The sequence below is a fragment of the Schistosoma mansoni genome, chromosome 2 (assembly GCF_000237925.1).
Source record: "Schistosoma mansoni strain Puerto Rico chromosome 2, complete genome".
Classification (NCBI taxonomy): Eukaryota; Metazoa; Platyhelminthes; class Trematoda; order Strigeidida; family Schistosomatidae; genus Schistosoma; species Schistosoma mansoni.
The window spans coordinates 27,799,526-27,811,136 of NC_031496.1; the positions used below are offsets into that span (position 1 = coordinate 27,799,526).

The 11,611-nt window shown below is 34.0% G+C and overlaps 1 protein-coding gene across 1 annotated transcript in view; it reads left to right on the forward strand.

Annotated features, from left to right (window-relative positions):
* Smp_146100 (putative sec15) overlaps positions 1-11,611 on the forward strand; it is a 39,018-nt gene that overhangs the window by 3,297 nt on the left and 24,110 nt on the right. The window contains exons 2-4 of the mRNA XM_018796279.1: positions 1,164-1,421; positions 2,290-2,518; positions 5,297-5,616. Of these exons, the coding sequence (XP_018650507.1) occupies positions 1,164-1,421; positions 2,290-2,518; positions 5,297-5,616 (807 nt within the window). The remainder of the gene's footprint in view (positions 1-1,163; positions 1,422-2,289; positions 2,519-5,296; positions 5,617-11,611) is intronic.

Below are 11,611 nucleotides of genomic sequence, written 5' to 3' on the forward strand. Positions count from 1 at the left end.
TAGTATAGTTACACATTTGTATCAGGTCCTAGGTTGTTCGTGATTGCCTGATTCAGGTCGTTATGCTTTATAATGATTTTGATTACCTGATGCTAATGATCTTGATGCAGTTCCTCATACAGTGTTTTCTTGTTACGAGATATGCCTCATAGGTTTTTAATAAGCTCCTAATTTCGATGCTTTCAAATACAAGACTTAGTAAACCAATAAGATTTTAGGAACGTATAAAAGACATTCCACTAGAAATCTTACTAATTGGAAATAATTATTTCACATAACAAAAGTTGGCGATTTCTAGTTACGATAAGGTTATCCTTCATTTTCGAAGTGTAGTTTATTAGCACGTAATTTTTTAAGATGTAATCCCATCAACTGAACCTTTATGGTAAGAAATGTAGCTGTGGATTTCATATATATCGTCATTAATAATCTACATAAACGGAGATTGTAAATAAGCTAAATATCTATGGGATATCTGATTCTGTATATAAACTATAGGAAACTGTAATCTAGTGTTCGTCGAAGAAATTGGTTTCTTTTACTTATAATATGAGTGAAAGGCAGGAGATTTTAAAGTGACAAGTCTCGAGTTCAAGTCTCAGTAAGAAAGTCAAAAATGACTATTAGTAAACTCATTTGGTGATTGTAGATGTATCCCAGATTTTACTACGAGTCACGAAATATAACTAAAGTTTTTATTGTCATTCATGATACTTGTCTATTTCCTAAATTACCAATCTCTTTTACCGTTTTTTTTCTTTTGATTTCCTTGCTGTATGCTCTATAATGTCATTGTTAAAATTGATACGTCTAGGCTAGTTGAAAATGATGTTAAATTTACACTTTCTAAAGTTTCGGAAAGTTATTTTGTTCTTGTTTTTTTTTCAAAATGCGAGGTCAGTTTTGGATAGAAAGGAAACCAATCTGCTATTGGGCATTTTATTGTGATGGAGTTGCATGGCCAGATTACCAAATTGTTAGGGATCCTGAAAATATCAGATAAATTTTATACTTTAAACTCGTTTAAAACACTAATCCATCTCCTGTTTTTTATGCATTATAACAATTCGTATAACGCTTCATAACAAAATTTATATCTTATAAACTTGATATGCAATATGTTGTTATTTATGTGGGGAAATCCGGTGGTTTTTTATTTTTAGTTTAGTGAATCGTGTGACAAATTAGCCGCCTGTAAACTCACTTTGGATCATGTTAATCAATGTATTGAGGCAATTCAAATCAGTCTTCCGATATTAGAACAATATTCTCGCATTGAACAAAGTATTGCTGACGGAAGGTACTATCATGCCTTGAAAAATCTTGAAGACCTAGAGCATTCTCAACTGGATCTAATTCGCCCGTTCGCCTTTTCTGAAATCATCATTCATCGCATACCGAAAACAAGAACGAGAATCAAGGTTTGTCTAGTCTGTAAATTGATTTTAGCGTTTCGCTTTAGGACCCTTCTTAATTCTTGTGTTAATATTGATGACAAAGCACTTTAGAAAAAAAAAGATCATTGACTTTATTTTATATCAGATATATAAAGGAAGAATATTCTTTCCAGTGAATTTTCTTCAGGTACTCTGAAGTTATATATTCAAAATAATAATCCAATCAGTGGCCGAGTTTAAGGAAAAATACACCGTTTAAAAATTATAGTATGTGAAATCGTGAAGGGAAACAAAAAAGAGGAATGTCGAAGAGCATACTGTGTCGAGAATTGGAATCAAATATGAAAAGGATGAATAGCGACTGAAAAGGATTGTCCAGGACAGAATTGTTTGGAGAATGTTAGTGGTTGGCCTATGATCCTCCTTGAGGTGAATCGGGTGTAAGTAAAAGTAAAAAAAATGGTAAGAATATAAGAGAAAGCACTCAGTTAATTCATTTAGCTCAGATAAAGACAAAGTATTGATTTTTAAATACTTTTTTTTTTATCCAGACATGAGGCTTTTATTGATAAAGATTTGAAACATTGATAGAAAAGTTGTGGTTCAAAATAACAATCTTCTTATTGTATTGTATTATTTGAGTTGCAGGATTTTTTCGCGAAGATTTCGTAATGTCTTCCCAAACCACATTACCAGTACATAGAGAAAAAGGGTTTCAGTTCTACACTGTAATGATTCTGTGTTTAGAGGAATGTTCATAGTTTTATAATTGGGTCATTTGGCCCTGTGAGTGAAACACTGGCGAAAATGACAAATAATTGTTTCTTTTTTATTGAGAAAACCTTTGAAAATTAAAGCATTAATAATAGTTCTTAATTCTTTATTTCTCTAGAATGCAAGTCTTGATGAATTAACGGATTTTCTTGAATACATACGGAAAAATTCAATAGTTCTTGGTGCATTTGCTATGCGAGAAGCAGCACAATTATCTGGAATAGATAGTGAAGCACTTTGCGATACCTTGGTAGTTAATGGATACAAAGAAACACAGGATGTAAGCAAAAAATCAAATAAAGAATCACAACAAGTGGCGTCGAAATCGACAGTTCATAAAGTATCTGGTTAGTAAACTTTTTAAGCGTTTATTGTAGTTTTATTCATAATGGGATAAGTTGGTCTAGAACAATGTTAAAATGTGTGCAATAAAATTATCCGGCCCAGAGAACACCTCTTCAACAGAACACATTAATCATCTCATTCATAAATGTTACTGAATTCTTCTCATGACACTAATTATTAATCTACACTTCTTGCCTTATCTTTACTAGGTCAGTTCATTTTGTTTTACGGATTACATAACTATAACATTAATGTCTTATTTCTAAATAATTCTGTTTCTATTCTCTTAGTTCTGTATTCTACAATATTATTATATTAAACCTGTAAATACTCACATTATTTGGCTTATAAACAGTTCTTTTAGGTCTTTCATACTTAATGCTTTTTTCATTAATCTTTACTGATGAGAAATTTTCGGGTATTATGACATAACATATGTAAGGTGAACTTTGATGATTAATGTTATTATGTTTAAGTTGTAAGCAGATAACTAGAAACCACGAAATATAGTGATTTATTGTTATTCTGTCACGTTAATGGTTTTTGCTTTAGTCGAATTTATAAATGAGATAAATTGTATAAAACAACTGAGGTAGCTTAACTTTGTGCCCCCGAATGCTCTGGTACGGCCGAGAGTGGGGAGGGTCCGCTCTCCCTCTCGAAATGCTCTCATATGGCCACGCGAATATAGCCTCTGCCACGGAAGTCCTACTCACTACCTTCTCGTGGAATTACTGTTGTTTACGAAATTGAGAGGACGAAAAGCGAATGTCCGGCACTTTAACCGGGTTGGTGGACACGGAAAGTCCACCTAGGAGAGTTAGGAAACCCTGATTCCAAACCAATGGTGCACATGGGCTCCAGTATCCTGAGGAAACAAATGGCGTATGAATCAATCGTACGTCACCGGCTACCATGGGACTGCATCTCCTCACGATGCTCTCCACAGCCTTGTGGATCAGACCTTTAGGTCAAAGGCTGCGGGTGTGGCTCCCTAAGAAAACCACCTGCTTCAGTTTGGGCACCTGAACAGTATCACAGCCCTCACACAAATCAAATAAGATTTGTGCGGCGCATATGTGTCTGGTGCCCCTTTGCACCAATATTTATGTGTTTAAATAAATAAATAAAGCTTAACTTTGTTGTGGAGTGAACTTTTTAATGAAAAGTTTACAATTGAGCTTTACAGATATTCATATATTTTGTACTAAACTTCGTAGTTTCACAGTTCTCATGCAAGTATCAATATAAAAACATGTCCAATTAGATTTCGTAACTTACAATGTGATAAATGGGTATATACATGATTATTGATTGATATTCCATTTTATCAACAATTACTATTTACACATTGTGTGACATCTTTGAATATTCCAGCAATTTCTTAACATCTTGATGAATTAAAACTTTTCGCAGGCATTTTTCTAAGTAGTTTTTCATACATATAATCAATCGTTTAATGAAACAGATACTATTTGACTTGGCTAGTTGTCAAAGTTAGCCAATTCTGAGATTCATTTTCGTCATGGAATAATATAAGTTGAAATACTTTTAAAACAAGGGATCACTATATAGTTATTATAATCTCGTTTGGTATTACACCTTTTTAGTGACTATGCATGACCCAAATTATGCATCGAACCCAGGACTACAGAACTTTAATTTATTAGAATTTTGTTTAATAAAAAATATCAGAATTTAGTTTTAATTAAAGAGCTATTTTCATCCTCATACTTCATATTATACTACATCATTCCGTGTAAAATGTCAGTAAAAGAATTTAGAGAGTTACAAAATTTATGTAAATATGTATACACACGGGGTGGGGCGGAGACGTGGAGAACTACGAAAGCCATTATCTAGAAGATACAAGTGTTTATTAACAGTTGTCTACGCAAGATACTTCGGATCCGTTGGCCAGACACTATCAGCAACGAGTTACTGTGGGAGAGAACAAACCAGATTCCAGCGGAGGAAGAAATCAGGAAGAAGCGCTGGAAGTGGATTGGGCACACCTTGAGGAAATCACCCAACTGCGTCACAAGACAAGCCCTCACATGGAATCCTGAAGGTCAAAGGAGAAGAGGAAGACCAAAGAACACTTTACGCCGAGAAATAGAGACAGACATGAGAAGAATGAACAAAAGTTGGATAGAACTAGAAAAGAAAGCCCAGGACAGAGTGGGTTGGAGAAAGCTGGTTGGCGGCCTATGCTCCATTGGGAGTAACAGGCGTAAGTAAGTAAGTAAGTAATGTATACACGCATATATCACAAGTCAACTGTCAGTAAACACCAGTTTTTATATCCTAGTCACCAGCCAGTTATAGAACTCAGATGGGGGATTAAAATGACTACAATAAAATTTAAGTACATCACACACAACTCTAAATTAGTCTTAATTTTGTAGAATGTTTGGTCAGTTACTATTTGAATGAGAAATGTTGGTGGATTCAGCTTCCAGTCTCATTAAATCCAGGCCATATATTCTTTAAAAAAACATTAAATATTCCTACTTCCTGAATTATATTTCAAAACTAAGCCGATAAACTTGCACTTAATAACTGATTTACAGTAATTCATATCAATATTCGGACTCGCACATATTGACATTTAACTCTATCGCAATAAAAAGTGTATTTCCATAAGGAATTTATTGCATAGTTTGTCGTATTTCTTATGGTGTAAGTTGTCCACTGCCGTATTATCTCATACGTATATATGCTCCTTGCTCACTGACTCATACGCCCTTGTCTCTCTTTATCACTGTTTGTTTATTCAGTTAATACAAATACCGATAGTTTAGATAATGAGTTAGAAATGTTAACTCAAATTGTTACAAATACAAATCGTTCATGTAATACTAATGATGATCATGGTGAAACAGAAATAACAATAAGAACTCAAATAAATGTTAATGATAATGATAAAAGTTGTAATCGAACATATTCAAAAGTGGAGGATTTAGTCGATTTCGGACCAGTATATCGATGTCTGCATATTCATTCTGTATTAAATGAACGGGCGGAATTCGAACGACATTATTGTACTCAACGACGAAAACAGTGTCAATTAATTTTAAGTTTATCACCAAATCAACAAGTGAGTCGTTGTTTTTATTATGTACACTTATTATTGATGATGATAATTACTTATATTAGTATTTTATTTTAAATGCAGATTGATTAATGCAAATGACAGTCAGTTAAATGAAGGGAATACTCTTCAATGAGTTCGTTTTTGAAGGTGTGCACTCGTGTTTATTTATTTATAATTCTAAGTATAATTAGTAAAGTAAAATGTGAGGGATCAATTGTGTTTTCTATTCTGAGATTTTTTATAGATTCAGGATATTTCGACACAAACCTACTCATCGATATAGTTTATAACATCTGTTTGAAGATTCTTAGAAATTTATTACTTTTTAAATTGCAACATTATAAAGATTGTTTAAGCTAGAATTCTTCGAGATGTTAGAGAAGATTTGTAGCTCCGGTTGATAATTTTCGTGGGGTCTCGTTCTCTGAGATGGTTAGTTTGGTCGTGGAGCTTTCATCGTATTCTGGACGACATCATCAGCACAAACTTTAAGTAAAAGTGAAGTGTTCGAATTTCTCCACATACGGCTCACAGCTTTCCCTGTAGACCTCGGTCTTGATTGGTTAATGTTGGCCTTTAACCTGTCATTGTTTGCTCCTTTATTTTGATTATATCTCCCATCGATTTGATTCTTGGTCCTATATTTGTCCATAATTTTTCTGATTGGTTGATAAATTGGGTCGATTTCAATGTGTTTGTTGTTTGCTGATTGACTTGAGTGCCAATCTAAAAATTCTATGGTGTTTTTAGAATTGCCTCTATCCAAGATTTCAACATTCTCCAGTCGAATGTGTGTCCACCTGCGTTGATATAAGTGAGGATATGCCATGGCGTTTGACCGCTACTTGATGTTCATGCAGGCGAAGATGAATTGGGCGTCCGCTTTGTCCGATGTAGTGTTTTTTGCAGTTGGAACAATTTATTTTGTAGATGATGTTCGGTTTTTCTTCTTTTGTCATTCCGTCCTTTGGTTTATATAGGATTGATTGAAGTGATTTTGTTGGTTTTTGTGCTACACCTATTCCAAAAGGCTTAAACAATCTCGTAATTTCTAATATGCCTTTTACATATGGTAGGATGATCTGTTTGTTGGTTTTTGTACTTGATTTTGCTCCTGCTGATGCGTTTAGTTGGTATCTTTTGATGAAATTGATTGGGTCGTTGGATCTATACCATGACATTTTTACATTTTTAACGATACAGTAAACTCCTACTTATAAAGCCTAAACTTTTAGAAACTACAAATAAATTTTCGTTTTCATTGATATATCAACAGGGACCAGTCCGTTTCAAATGAAACCAATAAATTAATCTCAATGAAATCTATTCAACGAAACTATAATAGTCAGCTCACTAGTAACTTGCCTCAATATATTCCTAAAACTTTGGTGAGATGTCGTAACTTGTGAATTTGAGACACATCGGAAGTGAAGTAGTTGTCATCACTAGGATTGAATGATCGCTGCCCTATGTAGCAAATTGAGTAAATTATCAGAAGGGGTTTTGTGGAGATTTAGTATGTTTCATAGTTGAAAGCATGAGTCAATTGAAGCTTTCAGGTTTTCCATGGTGGTCTAGCTTCAATTGACTCATGCTTTCAACTATGAAATGGAGTAAAGTTGCAATTGTGCCAGCAGACACACCGACTCAGTGGTTTTAATGGTTAAGCGTTTGCTGAGAGACCTGAAATTTCTGCTTACAATTCCTAATGGATGCGTACTGCTAAATAGTTTCAAACAGTTTTCTAGTGCTCTGCTTCACCATTTTTACCTCCCAGTAGAATTCTGATATCTGGTGCTCAGATTCTAATGAAATCGATAAGTTATTCATCAACTATATATCTTAACAAGATAGACTGATGCTAATCTGAAATGTGAAAATTAATGTACAATTCACTAGCTAGCTGATAGTCATCATCATGCCTATATGTTAGGGGAAATAAACGAACCATTTTCACAGAAAATTGTTTATTAACAAGCAACTGAGTTATATAACGTAATATACTTCTTTTTGAGAGAAAAAAGTGCTTGAAATGAAGCAAACTCACCATTGAGTCTAATGTTCATAACCAAGCATGTGAATCGGCTTGAACTATGTTTCTATTTTTGTATAAACTAATTTCACTTTCATAAGTGTAATATGGATATTACTATTATTATTATTATTATTATTATTATTATACATGTGATGCATTCTAAATTATTCTTCACAAAACACAATGCATTATAGGATACCAATGAAATATGATTCACATGCTAGTTCTTTTAAGTGTTTTAATGTAAGGTAACCATTGAACTGAGTACATACAAACACATAGTACCAATAAATGGCCGTCAGTTGATTAATTTTCAGTTAATCATTGAGCTGTGAGCTTGTTAGAAAGAAATTTTTAACCACTTTTTAAGTGAAAATAAGAGACTTTATTTGTATCTAGAAAGTGATAATGACGATAGCTAAAGATAGGATCAATGATGTATGTTTCTTTTTATGCAGTTCTATGCTAGCTGAATTATACATATCCTAAAAAGTTTTAGTTTTCTCATTTAAACTGAAATACAGCGGGGTCAACGATTCACTATTCATAGGATTATTTAAAAATCTGTTGAATCATGAAACATATATTTCCGAAATGCCACTACTGTTCAAGATGAATATACTGATAAAAGGAAGGACATCCATGATTAAACAATGAACTACACAACAGTATCTCTACGAAATTAAAGAAAATAAAACGGTAATCTAGACATTGCTTTTTTTCATTTTGACAAAGCTTACAAGAAAACAACTACACAAAACTAATTATAATTTTTTTATGGTGATCAAAAGTGAAATTGATATAGGGGATTTGTGGAGGTTTAAAATTGTAAAAAATAAACTAATTTAATAGAATAAACAAATATATGATTCCACCATTTCCTCCTCCGCACGAAGCTACATCAACAATTTGGTCAGTCAGTCAATCATAAACAATGTAGATCGTGACACAAATATTCATTAGCCCTGATTATCATATCACATTAGGAAGACGATATGGAATCAACAAGTCAAATAGCAAAAAACCGAAATAATTTATTAATTATGATAATAAGGGTAAACATCGAGAATATGGTTGTAAAAGACAGAATGAAAAGGTACGTATAAGTGAATACCAGAACTTAAGATATGGAGCGACATAAGTAAGGAATACATCTGCAACATTGTAACCTATTATGAGCCATGTCACCCGATGTCACCGACCAATGATTGTAATCATTATGTGGACTAAAGTCAGATAGTCTGCACTTATCAATGTAGATCAGACCAACAGTCAATAATTCCATGGACCAGTACTACGTTTTAGTTGGTCAGCCCCATAAGCTTTCTTCAAACCTACCCGACTGTAACTGCTACCTTGACATGGTGGTCGGGCTCGCCTATCGTTGTGACCCAACCGAGCTATATTGGAACATATGTTCCTGTAGGTTCTACTATGCCAGGCAGGTCGATTGGAAAACGGTGACACTAAAAACAGTAACTCAATGTCTGAGGGTGAAAGTCGTACTGCTGACTGCAGAGAGATGTGACAGCAGTAAGGTGTTTCCCTCGGACAACCAGCATATGCAGCGATCATTCAATCCTAGTGATGACAACTACTTCACTTCCGATGTGTCTCAAATTCACAAGTTACGACATCTCACCAAAGTTTTAGGAATATATTGAGGCAAGTTACTAGTGAGCTGACTATTATAGTTTTGTTGAATAGATTTCATTGAGATTAATTTATTGGTTTCATTTGAAACGGACTGGTCCCTGTTGATATATCAATGAAAACGAAAATTTATTTGTAGTTTCTAAAAGTTTAGGCTTTATAAGTAGGAGTTTACTGTATCGTTAAAAATGTAAAAATGTCATGGTATAAATCCAAAGACCTGTTAATTGCTTACTTGTTCAAGTGCATATTATGTGTTGACTTCTTTTTCTTTTGCTAAAATTTTACTCTCAAACGGCTTATGTTATTAGCGATAATTCACTTGTGTTACGTATACCCAATTACTCCCTGCCTCGGTAGGTAATGTTGTCTGTTGTAGTAGTAGTCTGAAAGAAATCTAAGGGCGGGCAAATCGAGAAATTGTACCAGTCTGGAGTGATTGACAATTGGACTGAGCCATGTGAATAGCTATCGACTACCTACTTGGGCTCTACATGATTATGGTAATTAGTTGTTAGAGACTGTGGGTGACATCGCTCGACATCATCTGCAATAGTGCAGATACATCTACTCTGTTTTTGTTTAGAAACTGGATCTCGAAGTCCTACACCTTATTTTTCCACACCTATTCTTTTTGACTAATACTGATTCGGCTACCACTCCTATTACTTTGGGATTTGTCTTGAAATAATTTTATCTCACTGTGCTAATGCCGGCATGGTGACTTGAACCGATGCACGTGTCAGGTTTCTTATGTGTGTATCTGATTGACTGACTGACAATGACCAACAGACACACCTGTGGTGCGTAGGTGCTAAAACTGACTGGCATTCTATTATGTATAATTCTTAAATGATTGTTGTGATGGATGTCCCATAAAACACTATTTCACCATTATTTATTGGAGCACATGAAAATTAGTACAAATGGGAGCCTATATATATATATATCACACAAAGTAGTTATCATCGGATTTATGTGTGAGCTGAGATACTGTCCGAGTACTCAAACCAAAGTAGACGGTTTTCTCAGCAGGCCACCCTCCAAGCTTTAGACCTAGAGGTTTAATCCACGAGACAATGGAGCAACGTTAAGAGACCAATGGTCGCCGGTGACCAACAATAGGTTGACACACCAATCGTCCCCTCAGGATCCTGGAGCCCATATGCATCATTGGATTGTAGTCAGGGTTTTCTAACTTCTCTCAGTAGATCCTCTTTACCCATAAAGCTGGTTTAAATACCAGATATCCACTTTTCATCCTCTCAATTTCGTAAACACTCCGTTCGAGAGAAGGAAGTGAGTAGGACTTCGCTGTAAATGGCTGTATACGCATGGTCATATGAGAGCACTTTGAGTGAGAGAATGGACTTTCCCTACCCTCATCGTACCAAGGTATTCGGAGCGATTTCGCACATGAAAATGGCAAAACTATGTATAATAGCTGTATACAGGATTATTAATAACCCCATAAAATATGTAAAGAGAAACTTGTTTTCACTCAGAAAAACTCACTTTTTAATTTTAAGATGGAATATTTAGTTACAAATTGAAAAATTCAAAACTCATGGTGATTTAGGTTTTATGAGGTTGCTTAGTGAAAAAAATACAATATATCGAAATGCAACTTCTTTGTACTTTCCAGTGTTTCTCCAGTTTATATCACTCTGTTTTCTTTATTTATTGAATTTTATCTTGATTATTATATATATACTCTGAATACTAACTATTTTGCAATAGTCTTTTAACTGTAATCTACTAGTTTAACAATATTCACTACATATAGATAATAATTCATACAAGAATATAATACACTTTTTTTGTAGGTTAATTTACTGGTCTGTTAATACCTAAAATTCAATTTCAGGTCACTCATTCTGTACAACATTTAAACAAACAATCATTGTTTATGTAAATAATTATTGTGCTGTATAATAAATAGGGTATATAAAATATATACTGCATGTTCAAACTATGAAGATATTGAGTTTTTCAATTCATTGATCTCATTTCAGTTTAGAAGCTTTTACATGAATATCAGTGAACACTCTTGGGTATTTGTTACTCCGGTTTTTGCAATATACATGTATACTAATTTGGTGAACAAGAACACGAGTCGGGGACTACCTAATGTATTTGAATACAAAATTACAGAATCTCTTAGTAAAATCTGAGAACCATACAGTAAATACTTCGTCTGCAAAATGTCAATCAATCGTCTCAGACTTGACTGTTTCTTCGTTTCCACACCAATCACTCTCTGTTCTTGTTCTCTTCTATCTTCTTAAGCTTCTGCCTCCAGGCATTTCA